Source organism: Centruroides sculpturatus, unplaced genomic scaffold (genome assembly GCF_000671375.1).
Source record: "Centruroides sculpturatus isolate CEXI.00-Female unplaced genomic scaffold, Cexi_2.0 scaffold154, whole genome shotgun sequence".
Taxonomy (NCBI): domain Eukaryota; kingdom Metazoa; phylum Arthropoda; class Arachnida; order Scorpiones; family Buthidae; genus Centruroides; species Centruroides sculpturatus.
The window spans coordinates 225,797-246,150 of record NW_019384392.1 but is presented as its reverse complement, the minus strand read 5'-3'; the positions used below and the strand labels follow the sequence as shown (position 1 = coordinate 246,150).

Genomic DNA, 20,354 nt, shown 5'->3' with positions numbered 1-20,354 from the left:
TCGTTTTCGACACTTCGGTCGCTTTCCAATGTGACGTCTGGTTTAAAAGTCGAAAGAGGTGCGTTTCGGATGGTAATTCAAACGAAAAACACAAGCGACGGCAGATTTAAACGCAAGTATGCAAAGTTCGAGTCGGCCGATGTCGTCTCCGAAAGTTGGACTAAACGAAACGAAGATAAAATCTTAACGCTAGCAAAATTCTAATTAAAATCTTACTTGGTGTAACGTCGGCGTCCACAAGTCTTCTTAAAACCACGTTCGGGTAGCAGAAAACACTGAAAAAGACAAAAAAACACAGCAAAAACCAGAGCAAAGAGCGCACACGTCCGTTCGGCAAGCGAAAAACGTGCAAAGTGACGCAAAATCGTGTTGCAACAATACGCGTTTCCATAGAAACAGCAATTGTTGCCGTTTCTATGGAGATTAGAAAGCGCGTAACGAATTCGAATGCGATTGACGTCATGGATTCTTTTTGAATTTTAAGGCTAAATATCTGCATTTNAAAGTATGTTTTATATATATCTTGTTTATTAAATTTAAAATAAGAAAAATTAAATGATTATCAAAAATCATTAGTTAACCTTTAATAAAATACATTTAAAATTAAAACAGTTTCATTAATAAAGTGTTTTTATTAGATTCATTTGAGACATTTGTTAATGAGAAAATAAGAAAGAAAAATTATGAAGTAAAATAATAATTTAAAACGTTTTAATATTTGCATTAATTAATATTAAAATATAAACTTGAGTGATTTGAAATACATTTTTTTGTATTTTGTGATTGTATTGAACTTGAAACACTTTTGTTTTCATAATGATAAATTACAGCAAAAGTAGGTGTTATTATATTGTAAAACATTTTTAGGAATAACCAAAACGACATACTGTATACAATTTTGATATTATCTGATTGTTTATTTGCTATTTTATTTTTGAAAAATATTTTTGAAGAGAAAATATGTTTACAGTAATAAGAAAATAATAAACAATAAAAGAATTGGAATTGACAAATTCTTTGATTGTTTTACTGTTTAATAGCTATTGGTTTTTATTGCTTAGTATACATAACTAGATTCCTAATATGATAGTATAAATATTAGTTTATATACTAGTCACTTATTCTGTTATATAACAAAGCATCTGAGATGAAGCTTGCTACCTCCAGAGTTTGGAATCTCAAAACTTTGAATTCTGTAAAAAAAAATAGCACACTGATAAATTCATTCAAATATTTGAATGGAATCTCTAAAAATGTTATGCTTACAGGGAGATTATCCTTACTCTATTGGAATGGAAAGATTGATATATACTTTTGAGAACAAAACATAATTGACATAGCACTATAGTTCAGAATATGGCTTGGCTACATACAAGCAAGGGTATGCAGATATTGCAGTCAACTGTAGCCAGATGTTTGGTTTTTGGAGAACTATATGCACAATAACTTATGATATGTCCCTTTATTTAAAGCTAATTATACACTCCATTTTTTATTGTGGAATATATATTTTTTGTATAGCAGTCAAATTTTTACTTATGTGTTGCATGACTTTTCAAATTTTCTTATTTGCCTCTGAAAGTTTATTTGAATTCATTGTTATCTGAATTATACTCATTTTCCACTATGTAGTCATCCTTTAATTCACTTTCATTGTCAGATTCACTGATTTCTTCTTTCAGTATTTCTTTTATATACATCTATTCTTTCAGATCCATTATTATTTTTTTATCTAAAGCAATGTTATAAATAAACTTTGTCACACAACCCCAAATTAATAAGCATATACTGTACATGTTATTTTTAGCATGTATAATATTAATGCAGTTATATGATATAAAATAACAAATATTTCATAGAAAAACAAAATTGATTGCATGATGGTTGAAATGACTGAGAAATTATTTCTAAGCTCATGTAATAGTCAAATTGACAGATAAAATTAATGATGTGTAATGACAAACAAACCAATAATAGACAAAATTAGTAAAACAAGTACATTCTTTATTTGAAAAGGAGAAGCTAGACATGTCTTGGCCATTATTGGTACAAGGGGATAAATGCAATACCAAAAATAAAAAATGTGTACATTAACAATCATATAAACACAAGTAAATATCTGCAGAGAATTAATTTTTTTTCTGCAGATATTTACTTGTGTTTATATGATTGTTAATGTACACATTTTTTATTTTTGGTATTGCATTTATCCCCTTGTACCAATAATGGCCAAGACATGTCTAGCTTCTCCTTTTCAAATAAAGAATGTACTTGTTTTACTAATTTTGTCTATTATTGGTTTGTTTGTCATTACACATCATTAATTTTATCTTAATTTTATCTTAATTAATTTTAATATAAATTCAAACACAAATTCAAATTTGTGTTTGAATTTATATTAATTTCAAAGTTTTATTTCTTTAAATACATAATTGCTTTATGATCAAGAATAGTTGTCTTTGAACTTATCAGATATATTGTTTTTCTATTTATACACTTTGTTACATTACAGAATGGGTAATTGATACTTTAAAATAACTATATAATTTTTTCTAATTTTATTTAATATGTGTATATAACTTTAAATGAATAAATATTTAGGAAACTCAAGCCTGTGCTACTTGTTTAATTCTTGCATGTTCAAATTTACCACAAGATAAACAGGTAATTAATAATTTTAATTTGTATAAAAATTTTTAGTTTTAGATTCTAACATTAAAAGTAAATTGATTTTTAGGTTGCAAATTGGGCTACACTTGCTTTTTTTCGATACGGAGGAGAACCACACATCACTTTTCCTGCAGCAACGGGTCCCCAGAATCCAGTAATGACTCCACATAGTCCATTATATGGCTTAGGTAGTAGAACAGCAGGACAAGGTATATTTCCTTATCTTAAAACATTGTTGAAAGTTCTGATTAAATATTAAATTGTTTATTTTTCCCCAAGTTTGGTCTAGTACACCAGCTGTTGGAAATCCGGTTACTTCACCAGGTAAAAAAAAAAGACACTTATGAAATATTTTCATAATTTTCTAGTTTACATTTGATTAAGTTAATTTTTAATAATTAACAAAATTAATTTTTTAATGAACTTAAAACATATTTTAAAATCATTTTGAAAAGTAGTGGGTTTTACTTTTACTTAGAATGTACTACAACAATCATTTTGTTTCTATTTATATTAATACAGTATGTAATTGTTTTTAATATTAATACATTTATAAGAAGAAAAGTCATCATTAACTGATTGTTAATTGCAGATAATTTTGAAAATATTTTATAAAAATTTTCTAATTAATTAAATTTAAGTATACTTTTGAGATAATAGATGATGTGCTGATATCTCTTTTCTGTTGTGTTCATATCTATATTGTGCTAACCGAGGGGGCTGAAGCGGCGAGCTTCTCCCCACTTACCAGCTTGGCTGTCAGGAAATGGCTATAGGAGGGCTAAAGGAGTGGGAGGCGTAATGAAGTCATGATGAGATGTCGGTAGTACTTAACAAGAGTCATTAAATTATTAATAACATATTTAATATAAACTTAAAAATAATACAAATACATTAAAATTTCACATTAATTCTAAACAATATGTAAGCGATAATTCCGAGTCGCGACAATATCGGACAACCGATGTTGTCTATCCCATAAGTGGGACCATCGAAGGTCCTCGACACAAAATATGACTAAGTCCTATCAAAAGGAACAGATAAATAAATTCTAAGTCTCGAGCATATCGGTAAACGACAATTTTCTAAGTCTCGAGTAAGTTGAGAGACAATAATTTCTAAGTCCCGAGTATACCGAGAGAGAGTGAAGTAAAAACAAACTAAGTATTTACCTCTTTAGGTCGGCGATCAGAAACCTTGAAGTCCTTCCAGAGTAGACGCTTGTAGTCTTCTTTCTTCGATGATCGCCTCGAGACCTCCGATCATTCCCCTTTTATACTTTTTTAGCGTGGGAAATCTCGGGGACTCTTCTGACGCAATCTGTCACTTCTCCTGATTTATGACAGTCTCCCCTGTCATGGGTGACGACAATGCAGACATCGCTTGACCAATTAATGTTAAATTCGTCATCACCTGGGGAGATGACTGACCATTTTTGGTAATGTTCTCGCTGTACGGGTGACCCTTGTAGGTGACCTCTTGTCTACTCTCAATACAGGAACACCCGTCCGTCTCAGTCAACCGGACACCCGCAGGAGACTACTCTTTTACAAGGTGTCTGCGGTGTGACCAATTAGCAAAAACAAACAAACGCCCCGGGGAGAGGGGAGTTCTTCCGCGGTCGCCTCGGACGACGTCGTCCTAGGGATGACCTTCTTGACGGACGAATTACGCAGTTCATTATCCGGGGACTATTCCTCGGGTAATGGGGTGAGAACGGGAGAAATATGATGAAAATCCGACTATCGCATGAGAACCCCAACCAAACACGCAACAAGCCATATGTCTTTCATCATTATTTCCACAATATAACATGTTACGCATCCAATCAAAACCCCCACACGACAGTCAGGCCTTCACAATATTATTTAAATTTATTCTTTGAGTTGATTGATATAATATTGAATCTATAATGGAAAATCTGTATGCTAAGTAGCTGAAATTGTTAATAATAATAATAGTAAAAATAAAATAACATTCAAAGAATAAACACTGTTGCATAAATCACGTGTTCACCCAAAGAAGAAATTAAGACAGAAAACTTGTTTTATTCAGATGAGATCTGAACTTGCACTTTTTGATAATATATCAAATATTCTAACCAATTAATATATATTAATTTAAATTCATGTATAAATTTTGTGCTTTATAATAGCTTTTTAATTTTGTTATTGATGAAATATAATAATGCGTTTTGTAATTCAAATTATGCAGGATGATAAATATTTGATTAGAAAAATATAGAAGTTACTAGATCTGTTTTACAATTAAAATTATTGAGTCAAAAACTACAGCTCTGTCAATTTTTGTTTTCAATCCCAGTATGTTTCATAAAAAATCTCATTTCATTGAGCTAGACTATGCTCCTTAAATTTATGGCATGTCAAACATTAACATACAAAATTTTCAAATTTCAAAAGAAACATTATTTATTGGAAAAATTATTAAACTAATGTTAAATGTTACATATGTAATTTAACAACTAAATAGATAAATAATGAAATTTAAGAAATTTATAGATAAACAAATACTCTTTTTAAACTTACAAGTTAGTGAGAAAAAGAAAAGAAAATTCTCTGTATATATGGCAAAGATTTTGTTTTAAATTACTTATACATAATTTAAAAATAAAATGTTATGTATTGTTTAAGTATCAATAGAATGAATAGATGAATAAAACATAAGTTGAATAATTAATTAATTTATTATTTTTTATTTTTAATGATATAATTGTATTAATAGTTAAATATATTTAATTATTCAGCTATTCCAGTTAGTCCAGTAATGCCAGTTGGAGCATTTGATCATTCACAACAACCATTTCAACCACAGAGTACTTTACAGACAAGTGCTATGCCAGTTACTGGTCCAGAAATTGTTTATTCGGGAAAACATAATGGTCTCTTTTTATATTTTTCACGAATATTAAGGTAATACTTATAAACTGCTTATAATATAATCCAAAATTTTATATTTAATTTAAGTAAACAGTTTTTAAAAATTTTGAAAATTATTGATCCAAATATAAACATTTTGTTTGAAGATAATTCAATAAATAATTAAAAATGCTAATCCAAAAATTTTGATTTCTTAAATTGAAGCAATTAATTTTATTGACGTTATTTATAACATGGTAGAAAATCTTCAATATTTTGGTATTCATGCATTAATAAAGTCTCTTAGAATTGTATAGCTGAAGAAATATCAGTTTATGACGTACTTTATGGAATAAATGATTTATTACTATCATTATCGAATAATAATAGTACAGTAGAACCTCCATTATCCGGATTTTCGATTATCCGGATTGTTCAAAGTAAACAAAAATTTTACGAATTTGCTTATTTGCACTTCGCGAATTATGATACTGTTTATGTACGTGATGAAATGCATAACTTTTTTTGTTACAACAACGTCTCACCCAGCACAGTGGTCGTGAACTCTTAAATATGTTTTATGTCGTAATAAAAATATAACTTGACATATGTATTTATAAATAATTTATATTCAAATTACATCATTTCTATGACCAAGGGCGGCGTAAGGCATGGACGACGTGGGCCACCGCCTATGCCTCGCGGTCCGAAGGGCCTCGCGCCTCGAAGGTTTATGCATTACTTAAAAGCCGCGAACGCGACGAAAAAATTTTACTCGTCATAAAACGATAAATAGTTTATCAAATTTTTATTCATAAAAATGCAGTTTCAACTGCTTTTTATTTTATAAAATCCGTCTTCTTGCGCCACCAGAGGGCCTTTTAAACAATAGGTAGTCTGTTAGCGTTGGTCAGTAGTAGTCCAAATTCAATACGAACGTTTGTTTCTTGAAAATTTGATCACGATTTAAATACAGTATTTATTTTTAATATTACCGATATGTCATCGAAAAGAAAACGTGTTGTATTATCATTAAAAGACAAATTAAAGTATATGTTTCGATTATCCGGATTTTTTCTTATCCGGACTCTCTTCATCCCCAATTAATCCGGATAATCGAGGTTCTACTGTACTAGTCTTATGCGATAGAATTAATAATAATAAATATGTTAGTATGGGATAAAAGATTAAATTTTATGATGATTAATTTTATTGATTAATATTATATAATAAATTTAAAATTTTTTATTTTTAAATAGACCTATTTGGAATGTAAACATTGTTTCTAATGTTCCTTCTAAAAATGAACAAAATGAAGTTGGAGAATTTGTATGTGTAAATTTTTGAAATACAGAACAATTAGAAAATATTTCATTCTTTAATTGGATTTAATTTTTCCTCAGCTTGCCAGCAATGTAAATTCTACAGATATTTCAATTTATTTAGAAAAATTAAAAGCACTAAGAGATTTTGTTCAAGATAATTCACAATTTTCTGTTAATATGGGAGCTTCAAAGTGAGTTGTTTTTAAGAAAATATAGCTATTGGTTTTTAAATTTAATTTTCTATGTTTATTCTTTTAATTATATTTCTTAGTAATACGATTTAAGATGTTAATATAAATATATTTTAATATTTTCAAGTATCAATCCTATTCAAAACCTACCACAACGTGTTCTTAATTACATTCGTCCTGATTGCTTCAATCCATCAGAAGCCAATCAAATGCAACAACAATTACAAAAGAAATCACAAGGTGAGTAAGTTTAATATAAAACCAATTTAATATATTTCAATAACCATTCTGTTCTTATATTAACAGTCAAATCAGGAAAATAGTTATAGAAGTTAGCAATTAGTTTTAACAGTAACTTTGCACTTATCAGTTTTTCATATCTTTAGATTTTTTTTGCAATAAATTTAATTCAAGTCAATTATAACGAAATTAAGTGACAGTAAAAAAAATGAAAGAACTAATAATAACTAAGCATTGTATATATAATATACACCTAATCTTAATTTCACATGATACTTGAATTGCATGGTTTTTGTTTTTACTTTTTTCACCCTATGGTCACTAAGAGGGCTGTTTTTCACACCAATCGTGGATTTAGCCAAGCTCACAATTGAACAGCCAGGTGGTGAGAGATGATGCCCTTATCATCTGACTGCTTCAGGAGAGATCACCTCCAAAAAATTTCTGGAATTTTTCAATTACCCAGACTTTATCCCAGATCTCCAGAGTGATAGGTTGAGTCCTTAACCATCTTGACCATTCAGCAAGCTTTATGATTTTGGTTTAGCATTATCAGAAAAATATGACAATTTCATTTTACACAATAAAGTTTAACACAATCATCTAAAATATTCAGTATTTTTTTTTTTTTTTAAATTAAGCATTTCATTGAAAAAAATAAAGCTTAGGCATATGTTAACCACTCAGCAGTGACCGACGGATATATCTGTCAAGGGCAATCGTGTGGTACTGGTGAACGACATATATCTGCAAAATTCTTTTGCGGTTATCGCCAAAAACTACTGCAAAAAATTCACATAAAAAAGGAATTATGTAACAATAAAAAAAGATGATTTTTCTTTACTAGACATAACTGTTTACAAAATCTTTTTCCGAAATGGTAATGAGAAAAAAAACGCATGTGAAAATACTTTAAAAATTTCCCATGTTTATTCTCCACTGCATAGGAATAGCACCATACCTGACTAACCCACTGCTGAAAGGTTAAGTATTATGATTTTTGCAATTATGTCACTTATTTCAATCTACCTATTCAAAGAGGTGGAATTCTGCATTTTGTATTATATATAAACTTTACATCATATGCATTAAACATAGCTTCATTTCAGGAAATTTATAAAAAATTAAGTGGAAATAAAAAAACAAACCTTGATACTGAATTTTATTGAGATTAATTAACTATCAAATCTTCATTTCAGTTTTTATTTATTTATTTAATAAAGATGTTAGTAATGAAAGTGACATGATAGTGACATGATTTTTAGCTATAAAAGAAAAGGAAAATTGTTTCTTTATCAACGAGCAAAGAAGAAAGAGAATAAATTTTATTTTTGTTAATATTTTATTAGTTTTTTTTCAAGATATTTTTACTGTCTCTCCATTTTCTGCATAAATGTTATTCTCAATTTACATGGAAATAATCTATCATGGAAGTTAAGGGATAGTGTAAAATAAAGTTTTAAAATTAGTTTTTCTTAGTAACATGTTAATTATTAGCTTCTATAATCTGTTTTAGCCATGTTGATTGATTTTTTTAAGAAGTCTGTTTAATTTGATATATTTAAAAGCTGAAGCTGAAATTCAAGAAAGAGCATCTCTTGTTAATCTTCATCAGCTAATACATTATACTTGTGAAGTATTAGGCCTTTGGAAAGTCTTGTGTGATCATCAGTTCCATGTAATATCAAATTTGTTAACACCTGTAAGTTTCTGATGTAATAATTTAAATACAATTTCTCAATTTCAGAATAAAGTTTTAATTGAAATTATTTAATATTTTTTATTAACAATAATTATATAGGAACTGAAAACTCAAATTAAATCCATGATATTTAGAGATTTGATCATATCTGGAAAAGAAGTATGTATATTTTGTTAGAATTTAAGTACATAAATAAAAAGTTTTTAATATCACATTCTTATGTAATGTATTTTTTAAGGTTACAACTGCATTAGTTAATGCTTTAATAAATTTATATTTGGATGATAATGCTACAACTGATGCAATAAGTAATAGATTAAGGGAAGTATGTCCTTCTATATATAGGAATGAAGATGCACTTTTTTCAAAGGTAAACATATTTTTTTGTTTATTCCAATGTATTTAATTATATGGAAAAGCTAACTATTAAATTAATTTAGGCTCATGAAAAGCTTCTCTCAGCTAAGACAATTCAAAATAACCAAGAAAGAGAAAATATATTAAAAGAATCACTTCAGGTATCTTTAATTATAATATGAATTATTTAATTTTGCTAAATATTAATTGATAAATGTGTTTGTATTATTATCTGAATTACAGTTATGCAAACAAATAAGTTCACAACTTAATTTAAGAGCTGTTTGTGTATTATTTCAAGCAGTTCATTACTATGATGGCATAGTTGATTTGTGTTTAAGTGCAGCACAGAAGAGAGATCCACAAAATATAGCTTTACATTACTACAACAATGGAGAACCACCAGATGATAATCAAGGATTGCAGGCATATTTAAATAGGTATTTATATTGTTCTATAAGAATAAAATTTAAAGTAAAATGTGTGTTGTCTTAATACATTATTTATTATATACCAGTTGACCCCCCTATAACACTGTTGATAATTCTGTTTTATATGAATTCCATGTTGTACGAGTCACTTAGATTTTACAAATACATGTGCCGGGCTGTGAACAGCTCATGTATTTGTAAAAGTGAAGTGACTCGTACAACATGGAATTCATATAAAACAGAATTATCAACAGTGTTATATGGGGGTTTACTGTTATATAAACATATAAGTTGTTATCATATATAATGTTTATCTGAATTATATTATGTAAGAATGTATTGTTTGAAGGAAAAGTATTGTAAAAAATTTTTTTTGTTTAAGTAAATCAGTCAAAGAAATATTAATATTGCCAAAATGAAATAGGTTACATATATTATTTTGTAAATAAAATTACCTGTAGAATTATTTACATGTTATTTATAGAAATATAATAGCTATTTATTAATTACTACTACTTAACTTGATTTAAAATTAAAAAGAAATTAATATTTGATCATTCATTTCTAAATGTCTTCATATTTATAACAAATTTTACTTTAACTATTTGATTTGCAATATAGAATTTACTCTTAAAATCAAATAAATAAAAATCACAAATATATCTAATATTTAAAAATAAATAATAAATCTTTCTTTTTATAATTAATACTTAATTTTCTTGAAATTGTACTTGAGATATGTACATTTCTTGGCTAAATTTTCCCTTGTGATATATGATTATGTATGTAGTGTATATTGCAAATCATACACTGCAATAAATTGGTTGCAATAAATGTGAAGATGCATAATTCTTTTGTTTTTGACAGAATGGAATGTTACAAATCTGTCATGGAAGTTTTGGGGCAATTACTGTCAATAACAGCATCTCATCCTCAAGCTCCAAATGTTCCAAAATCACCTGGACCTCCTGCAAGTGAAGATTATTCTCTTTTGACTCCAGAAGAAGCAAAATCTTATGTAAGAATTTAAAAAATAAAATTTACTCTGCTAATTTTGTTTAGGGTTAAATTATGAGATTTTTTTAATAGGTGGAGCACACTTTTCAAATTGCATTAAAATGTGGTGATGAATTATTTCATGTTGCATTGTATGATTGGTTAATTGAATGCCATCAAATGGAAAAATTATTGGAGGTTTGTTTTAGAAAGTATAAGCCTTAACATAGTTTGAAGTGAATTATTACAATACTAAATTTTTTTTAGATTAAATCACCATATTTAGAAAGATATTTGAAAAGATGTAATAGTGTACAGCCTAATAATATAGCCTATATTGATTTAATGTGGAAATATTATGAAAAGAATCACAGTTATGCTGCTGCAGCTAGAATTTTAGCAAAACTTGCAGATAAACATGGGTATGTTGTTGTGAAATAGTTAATGTATTTTCATATCTTTGCATATATATATTTATTTATCAATTTAATTAATTTTTTTAAAAGAACTGAAATCAATCTTCAGCAAAGGATTCAATATCTTGCACATGCAATTATGTGCATTAAAAGTTCAGAAATGAGAATAACTGCATCAGGTGAAGGAGAATTTTTGCATGAACTTGAAGAAAAAATGGAAGTAAGATTTTTTATGCCAAATTAATATTATTTAATTTTGATAGAAACACATAAAGTGTTTGTTGTTATATTCCATTTGAGGAAGTAATGTGATAGATTATACAAAGCATTTGCACTCATTTTATGAAAAATGTTCATAAAATTTTAAATTTCAGGTGGCTCGCATTCAACAAAGAATATTTGAAATGCTTCAACAAAGGAGTGATTTGCGAGGTGTTCCAGATGCACTTTCAAGGTTGAATGCTGATTTATTAGATATAACAGAAGTAAGTTCTAAATCATGTAATTCTAAAATAATAGAATTACATATGATTTAATTATAAAAAAAATATGTTGTTATTACTGTTTGGAATATTGATAAATGAAAACTGAGATGAAAAGGATTACAGAAATTTATGTTTTGAGGGAAAACAAATTATAATTAATCATGAGAATTACAATAAAGATATTATACTCATAATATTTTCATTGTAACAAATTCATCTATTATCTTATATATAAACTTAAAAAACATAAAACAGGCTAATAAAATTCAAGAAGTCGTGGGTTTATTGTATTAAAATATTTTTTTGAGACAAAATATATATCAGCATTCTCAAAAAAAAGTAACTTTTATTCATTACTATTTTCTCTCTTATATTTAGTATATAAATAAATAAATAAATAAATATACACATTCTTTCTCTGCAATATGTAAAAATTGTATTACTGAATGTAACTTGTTAGAGCAGTTTTCTTATTAGAAAATGCTATCTATTGAGGAACTATAAGATAGAATGCAATGTGGAGTTACCAAAAAGGATGACTTAAAGCAGTCTAAAACAATTTAATGTTAAGAAATTGTCAGAATGTAGAAAAATATTTTTATTTTTGGTCTTTCCTAATGATATACAAATAGTGAAAGTTTTGTGCTGTCATGGCAAATCAAACAAGAAAAAAAGATTGAGAATTATGTGGGATTAAGCTTTCCCACTTCCCATAATTGAAGATATATTAATTTCTATTCAGGAAGATTTTTGTTTTTTAAATAAATAATATATATATATAATAAATTTAGTAATAGTCAGAAGCTATGGAAATTAATTATATTTAGTTATAATGATATTTGATTGGATATACTTTTCTATTTCAGTTATTTGAAAAATTTGCTCATCCCTTTGATTTACCCGAATGTGAACTTGCTATCATACACTGTGCTGGTCATTATGATCCTACTCTAGTCGAAAATTTATGGCAGAGGATAATAGATAGAGGTAAGTTTCACTTATTAAAAATATAATAATACCTATTTATTTACAAAATGAAAATCATTTCAGAGATTAATGCCACTGCTAATAACACTACTCAAACAAGAATGGAAGTTCTTGCAAATAAATTGAAATCATTGGGAAAAATCTATATTCTTTCACAGAAATATTTTCCTCTTGGTGAGTTTTTCTTTCTTTATGTAAAAGTTAAAGTTAGATAATTTATTAGCAGGTTGATTGCATTATTCAAAATGGAATACCAAAACTCAGTTTCCATTAAATATATCTAAAAATTTTAGTAATGATAATTCATGAGATACATTTTCTAAATCAGTAAAGTGAAATGAGATCACAGTATAAATAACTTTTGATCTATATTCTTGATTTGTTATATTTTCTATATGTCATGTAATATGGTGACATCCTAGCTGTTTGTTATATTTAAGTTAACAACTAAGCTTTAGTTGGTTAATTATTAATAAGTATTAGTAGACATAATAGTCAAACATAAAAAAAAAACATTTGATTGTTTTATATATAAAAATTTTTTTCTAGCATTTTTAATTAGGTATTTAGAAGAGAAATTAAGTTCTGAACAGTTTGATGTAAAATGGACATTTACCACATTGTTGTCAATAGGAGTTCCTTTACCACAATTATTAGATGTATATCATAGATTATACAAGTCTAAAGTTTCTTCATTACATATTAAAAGACCTCTGCATTTATTACATGTACTTTGTCAGTTGTTAAATACATATGTTGATAATCCAAAATCCATATCACAGTCTGAAAGGTAAGCAGTTTTTCTATATGTATATATATTTAATCTTTTAAATTACTTGCGGATTTTTCATTTCAGGCGCCAACTCACCACACAATGTTTGGATATGGTCGCGTGTTATCTCGTGGACGTCCAATCGATGAATGATTCTGACCCGGCCATTCAGAACTTAACTTCGGAGTTAAGAAGCGTTCAATACAAATTAGAACGCATCACATGATTATGCATAAAATTTTTATATGTGATTTATTACAATTGTAAAATTAGAAAACATCAATCATATTATAATTGGAAATTGTTATCTTAAGAAATGTAGGATCATTTCCAATGTATTGTGATACCAAATTGTGAAAATTTTAAATGAATGAGCCTAGGACATTTTTTAATAGGAACAAAAATTGTTGTTTAAATAACTTTTGGAATAACATTTATCATCACTTATTAATATGTTGAATTAAAAGGAAAATGTTTTTATAGGTTAGACGAGATAGAAAAATAATGCTTTTTGGAAAGTTTATAGAGATATTTTAAAAATGCTGGAAAATCTATTTGTACATATTACTTTGGATATGTGTAAATTAAAACTTGATTTGCTTTATACAGTTTTTAATTATATCCGGAAATATAACTTTGTTACTGTAATGCATTAAAACAAAACAACTCGCTCTACTTGTTTAGATTAATTAAAAACAAAAATAAAAAAAAATTATATTAAGATTTTTGTGGAAATCCCAACCTACTAAAAACTGGACATCAAGGATATTTATAAGATACAGTTTGAATTTTTAATTTATTTTTGTGAGTAAGTAGAAGAGAATGAAAATTTAGTTGTAGAATTTTTTCCCTATAAATTTATTTTTTATAATACTCTAAATAAAACTGTTTGATATAAGGTTATATGTTCAAAAAATAACAAAATATAAAGGTATTAATAAACTTTTCAATCAAAAGTGAGTAATTTAAAACTCTGAAATGTTCCTAAAATCATAAATTAATCAAATAAAAAAAATCAACATGTAAGAACCCACGTCCAAGGACAGATTTCAGGTATTAAAGTGTAAAGCCGAAACCCTAGAGGCGATTTATATACAGATTATGACCTTCAGCACTTTTCCTGATCGCGTTCATAATCGAAATCTCAGTATCTAGTTTGCCGTGAACGGTTTAAGGAACAGTATGGCACCGAATCACAGATGGAAACCTTGAGGCACGCTCTGGTCCAATGCAAGGTCATAGAGTTCCAAATTTCTAAAATGCCACTCCCCAAAGAGTATTTTCTCGAAGGGGATGATTTCTATTAGTAATACTATTGTTCGGAAGATTTAAAAAATCCCCCAATTCTTCTCGTTAAAATTGCGGAAATCGTATCCTATTGTTAATTGAATCTTGGCCACTTTACAATGTCGTTAACGCTCCTATCTGATTTTCCTTAACGTGTTATAAATTACAATGGAAGGTTTATCATTTATCAGTATCAAATTAATGACTTTTTAAAAAACCTTGATTTAAGTAATTTAATATTTAAGAAAAATAAAGATTAAAAAGTAATAAATCTGGTTTTATTAAGTAGATTTTTACATAGAGAAAACTTAGAGATTATTGCTTTTTTTCTGGAATTTTTTTTTAAATATTCAAAAAAGATTTTTATTTATTTTTATCTGTGATTTAAAAAGTGAGAAAACACACCTTTAATTTGAATAAAATCAGAAATCGAAGCAATGATTAATTACATATAAAAAGAAATGAATAATTCAAAATGCGAACAGATAAATCTAGGTATAGAAGCATAAATAACCCTGACATACAACTTGGTCCACCTTAAAGGAGAGAACGAGATGTAGGGGATGGAAATGACCTGGAGCATGCGCAACGCCTTATTGCCAGTGCAACAATTGGCAGTTTCCGAACTCGGTTATACCGGAAACAATATTAAACACTAGATAGATCGATAATGCGTGTTATCTGCTGTGGAAAAATATTGATCTTCCTGCTATCGTTCTCATTATGTAATTGCGAAGAAAAAGAAGAATCGGATAAAGAAAAAGGTCAAAAAACTTCGGATCAAGGTAAGAAATGTTTAGTTTTTCTCAGGTCGGCGTAAACTTGTTTGTTTATATTCTATATTTTATTTTATTTGGATGCTTTAAGTTGCTTTTTTTTTAAATAAAATATAATGAGATTCTTATACATTTTATTTTATTTAATATAATATATATTATTTAATAATCTGTGATGTAAAACACTTAAAATTAAATTAAATTCCGCCCTAAATTTGAAGTTTCTAAGCTGTCTAAAGTAATGTGAAAACGCTAAAGAGGGAAGGAAAACTTAGAAATTTCTCTTTAAAAAATCCTTTATCTTAATCTAATTAATTAATTTATTTTTTTTATAATTTTATCGAGTGACAGTTTACTAATCTCCTAATTGGATTTTTCTAGACTTTTTATTTGAAGAATGTTGATGTTGACCATGAGCGTTGCTATTTTCACTGATGCGTGACGGTTCATAGCTGATAAATCCTAATTTAGTTCACTTAAAACCGAATGATAAATTCTATTAAATTTAGAAAACGTTAAGAATGTCATTAAGGAATTTAATAATAAAAATGTGAATTAAAATAGGAGAATTTTATTTAAACTTTTAGTTTTCAGAGGAAAAAAATCTGAAATCATCCCCTAACTTAGGAAAAATAATTAAAAAAAAAAGACTGTCAATAGATTACCTTTGACACAGATTGTCCGTCCTTGATTTTGACCCATTTTTTAAATATTTTTCAAGAATTGTATCAATAAATACTCTTAGAAATTTTCAATTTAATAATAATAATAATAATTAAATTGTTTTTATAATTTTTTAAACATTAAATAACTGAATTAATCTGCCTTCATGTTTGTATATTTTTAAATAAATTTAATGTGAAAATAACCCAGAGTAGGAAGTGTTCTTAGCCCTATTTCCAATTACATATTTTACAGAAGTTGAGGGGAGGTCTGGGGAAAATAGAAATGGAAGAATAGGCTTCATGAAGTTTAAATTGAGTGAGGCAGGTTAGTAAGAACTCACCCCATTCTTCTTACATTCTGGGAAAAGGTGGATGGATTTATAAAATAATAATGTGTTATTTTCTTCAATATTCCCTTCAATCATTATGGGGCGTTAGTCTAGCTTGCCAGTTTGTCGTTTAAATCCTTTATTATTCCTTTATTTAAATCCTTAAATTATGCTTAATATTAACTCAGAAGGAACTTGTGAACTTCCCAATACGTAAAAGAAATTGTGGTTTGGCTTGTTTTCAATAATAAAAGTGTTTGCTGCTCTTAAATTAAAAATTGATTGAGTATATTCTACTTGAATGCATGAAGGCAGATGAATACTGTAATAATTTTTAAGAAATTTGATATTTTTCTGGTTCCTTTCTGTACTATTTTATAAAAAAAAAAAAAACTGGCTATTTGTGAACAGTTTTAACCAAGGTTGGCAGGTTTCTCTTTCGTTAAAAGCTTTGGTTTCAATGTCACTAAAACCAGTTGATACTTAGATACTAATCTGATATTAATTAGTGTTTCAATTTTATAATATAAAAAGTTAATTAATTGTATTAAGAAATTATTAATTATAACATATTAAAATTTTAATTTCAGATGCTCTGTTAAAGAGATGTTATGGGGAATGGGGATGCTTCTCCATAGGAGAACCTTTCTTATCCATCTATCGTCCTGTTAATTTATTTCCTATGCATCCAGATATCTTAGATGTAAAATTTTTTCTTAAAACTAGAGATAATCCGGATGTTTTTAAAGAATTAAAAATAGTAGAAAATGCTTCCTTACCTGAAAAGGATTTCGTGGCTACTCGCCCTCTTAAATTCATCATCCATGGATACTTAGAACATGGACATCAGAAGTGGATTCAGGTGAGTTATTCCATTCAAAATTTGATTAACCCCATAAAAATATGCATAAAATTTATCAATAAAGTATGTTAGCGAGGAATTTATTATATAAAAATATAGATTATTATAAAATTAGTAGAAAGGATCCGGAAATAGTTTGTTACGATGCACTTGAAACTTAAATTTAGTTAAATTTATTAAGGATGGAGGAAGCACGATGCAATTTTCTTTTTATTAAAGTAGAATTAACGCTTGACGAATTTTACGGTTCAAAGATACACAAATGTATCTATAAAGTTTATCAGTAATACTTTATTGTTGGATTTTAAGGTTCTATTTGTGTGTGCATTCGTGGGGAAACATTTCAGAAATTAATTTAATTTTTCAGGATTTAATTAGAGAATTATTAACGAAGGATGATTATAATATCATTTCTGTGGATTGGGTTTATGGTGCCGCTCCTCCGTACACTCAAGCAGTCTCTAATGCAAGAATAGTTGGAGCTATTGTTGCTAACTTTATGCACTTTTTAGAGGTAAGTTACTTCGTGTGTTTATATTAGATGAACTTTTAATGAATTATATAAGGAAATAATAGAGGTGTGAAGTAAGGAAAACTTTAATGGAGACCACCGAACAGTTGATCGCGGGTTCGCATCTCACCAACACGCTGGCACGTGGTTTTCCGGGTTTTTTATATGCCTAACACATAAATAAGAGCCAGTTTCCTACAAGAGTACCCGCCTTGGCGGACTGAGGGTGTTGCGTTGCCTTATTCAATCAATCAACCGATCTTCACGTCATCAAAAATATGTTTCTAATTAATATGAATATTTTTCTTAATTCTGTCTTTTATTAATTAATAATTCATTTTATAATAGTCTTTACTGTATTTTTAAGGAGAAACACGATATATCACCCGCAGAAGTACATTTAATAGGTCATAGTTTAGGCGCACATGTTGCTGGATACGCGGGTGAAAGGTTACAAGGTCTTGGAAGAATTACGGGTAATGAATTCTTTTATGTTAAGTCAATAAATAAAACATATTTAACAGATTTTAACAAAAATTTGTAGGATTGGATCCTGCAGAACCATATTTTCAATACACTGATCCAAAGGTTAGACTTGACCCCACCGATGCACAGTTCGTCGATGTCATTCACACCGATGGAGGAAGTATTATTATTGGAGGTACTACAGATTAATTAATGACGATATTCTAGATAATTCGAAAATAAATTTTAATTAATTTTAAATACTCTAGGACTGGGAATGATACAAGACTGCGGCCATGTTGATTTTTATCCAAATGGTGGGAAACGTCAACCAGGATGTAACAATGGCGTTATCGGATCTATAGAAAAAGAAGGTGATCTTTTATATGGTATGTAATTTTTAAAAAATAAATATCAGATAATCATTTAATTTATAAAATTATATACTATATTCTAGGTATAAGGCGTTATCTAGGTTGCAGTCACATAAGGGCGTACGAATTCTTTATCGAATCAGTCAACACGGACTGCCCATTTTTGGGCTACGTCTGCGACAGTTATTATAATTTCACTAATGGAAAATGTTCTCACGGGTGTGGGGAAGACAATTCATTGTGTGCTCATATGGGTTATAGAGCCCACGAATGGAGACCTTACGCCAAACCAGAACCTACCAAAATGTTTTTGGAAACAGCTAACTTCGAACCATTCTGCAGTGAGTGACTTAAACTTTTACATTATAATCTATGGTGGAAAATTAGAATTTAAACTCGTAATAATATTTTATAGGGTATCATTATCACGTGAAGATAACCTGTTCGGATTCAGAAGAAGCAAAGAAACACGGTAAAGAGAGAGGAAGACTTTTCATTCGAATTACAGGCAAGAAGGGGCAGACACGAATTCTCGAAGCCAGCAAAGAGTAATTTCATTTTATAAAAATGTAGTGTTTTTATTTAAGATGATCGCATAAACCGATTTATTTTTTAATATAGACACATTCAGTATGCTCCAGGTTCAACTATAGAGTTCATCGTCAGTGCTCACGATTTGGGTAAGCTTTTGAGACTAGATATGGAGTGGAGATCGGCTTCATCACTGTTCAATCCCTTGTCGTGGAGATTGTTTAATGCTCCTCAAGTGTACATTAAAGAAGTAGAAATAACAAATTTAGAATTCGGAATAGCGTAAATATTTTCAATTTTTATAATGTTTAATTTAATTTTACTGTAAAATTACAAAGATTTTCCCTCCTTTTTTAGGACCGTCTTTAGTATTAGAGACGAAGCAATAGAACCACAGAAAATCAAAACTATTTTCGTATAAAGAATAATTGTGAGAATTTTAATAGAAGAAAACGCACATTGGCGATCGAGTCGAAAACCTTTTTTGTTTTTTTAATAATATATTTCCATTTTATGAGAAAAATTTAACTAATTTTATATGAATATTCAATATAGTAATCGGATAACAATGATATAGTGAGATATTTATGTACTATAAAAGAAATATTATTCTCACAAATAAAATTATATATTGTAAATAAATATTTTTAAAGAATATTGTATACTCTCTGAATTATTGGAATATTTTACACAGCTCTATTTTAAGCAATTTAAATGAATCAGCAGCCATGTTGCAACAATGACTTTAATATATAAGCATTTTATAGTCCTCATTTTTTGTTAATCTTATTTACTCTTAAATCCATTAAACAATTACATAATTTCACAAAACTACAAGTGGTATAAGATCCAAACACAATTTTCCATCAATTGTGCTTGCATCTTGTTATTTTCTTTTTAAAATTGAAGAAATGAAGGAACTAATACGGGAAAGAATTATAAATTTAAATAAAATCCAATACAAAAAACGTACTGCATATGGATTTTTCATAGTGGAGAAATAAATGGAAAGATAAGTTTGAAAATAATTATTTAAATATATTTGGAATTATTATTCGAAGCAAGTTACTAGGGTTTCATTTTTCCAACATCGTCTTTGAATGGTG

General features: G+C 28.1%; 2 protein-coding genes across 2 annotated transcripts in view; both read left to right on the top strand.

Moving 5' to 3' along the window:
• LOC111618246 (nuclear pore complex protein Nup155-like) overlaps nucleotides 1–14,883 on the top strand; it is a 34,615-nt gene extending 19,732 nt beyond the window's left edge. The window contains exons 14-34 of the mRNA XM_023359732.1: nucleotides 2,602–2,664; nucleotides 2,738–2,879; nucleotides 2,950–2,994; nucleotides 5,435–5,600; nucleotides 6,806–6,875; nucleotides 6,950–7,062; nucleotides 7,190–7,302; nucleotides 8,871–9,004; nucleotides 9,104–9,163; nucleotides 9,243–9,374; nucleotides 9,445–9,522; nucleotides 9,605–9,801; nucleotides 10,660–10,810; nucleotides 10,882–10,986; nucleotides 11,056–11,210; nucleotides 11,295–11,424; nucleotides 11,579–11,689; nucleotides 12,556–12,676; nucleotides 12,740–12,850; nucleotides 13,226–13,466; nucleotides 13,533–14,883. Coding sequence (XP_023215500.1) covers nucleotides 2,602–2,664; nucleotides 2,738–2,879; nucleotides 2,950–2,994; nucleotides 5,435–5,600; nucleotides 6,806–6,875; nucleotides 6,950–7,062; nucleotides 7,190–7,302; nucleotides 8,871–9,004; nucleotides 9,104–9,163; nucleotides 9,243–9,374; nucleotides 9,445–9,522; nucleotides 9,605–9,801; nucleotides 10,660–10,810; nucleotides 10,882–10,986; nucleotides 11,056–11,210; nucleotides 11,295–11,424; nucleotides 11,579–11,689; nucleotides 12,556–12,676; nucleotides 12,740–12,850; nucleotides 13,226–13,466; nucleotides 13,533–13,674 — 2,580 coding nt within the window. The 3' untranslated portion in view covers nucleotides 13,675–14,883. The remainder of the gene's footprint in view (nucleotides 1–2,601; nucleotides 2,665–2,737; nucleotides 2,880–2,949; nucleotides 2,995–5,434; nucleotides 5,601–6,805; nucleotides 6,876–6,949; nucleotides 7,063–7,189; nucleotides 7,303–8,870; nucleotides 9,005–9,103; nucleotides 9,164–9,242; nucleotides 9,375–9,444; nucleotides 9,523–9,604; nucleotides 9,802–10,659; nucleotides 10,811–10,881; nucleotides 10,987–11,055; nucleotides 11,211–11,294; nucleotides 11,425–11,578; nucleotides 11,690–12,555; nucleotides 12,677–12,739; nucleotides 12,851–13,225; nucleotides 13,467–13,532) is intronic.
• Nucleotides 14,884–15,215: 332 nt separating this feature from the next.
• On the top strand, nucleotides 15,216–19,804 carry LOC111618251 (inactive pancreatic lipase-related protein 1-like). The gene is made up of 10 exons (XM_023359736.1): nucleotides 15,216–15,520; nucleotides 17,096–17,367; nucleotides 17,735–17,881; nucleotides 18,246–18,354; nucleotides 18,423–18,539; nucleotides 18,613–18,732; nucleotides 18,801–19,058; nucleotides 19,133–19,265; nucleotides 19,339–19,530; nucleotides 19,606–19,804. Exons 1-10 carry the CDS (start codon nucleotides 15,406–15,408, stop codon nucleotides 19,667–19,669), a joined length of 1,527 nt encoding a protein of 508 aa, XP_023215504.1. The 5' UTR covers nucleotides 15,216–15,405; the 3' UTR covers nucleotides 19,670–19,804.
• The last annotated feature ends 550 nt before the right edge of the window (nucleotides 19,805–20,354 follow it).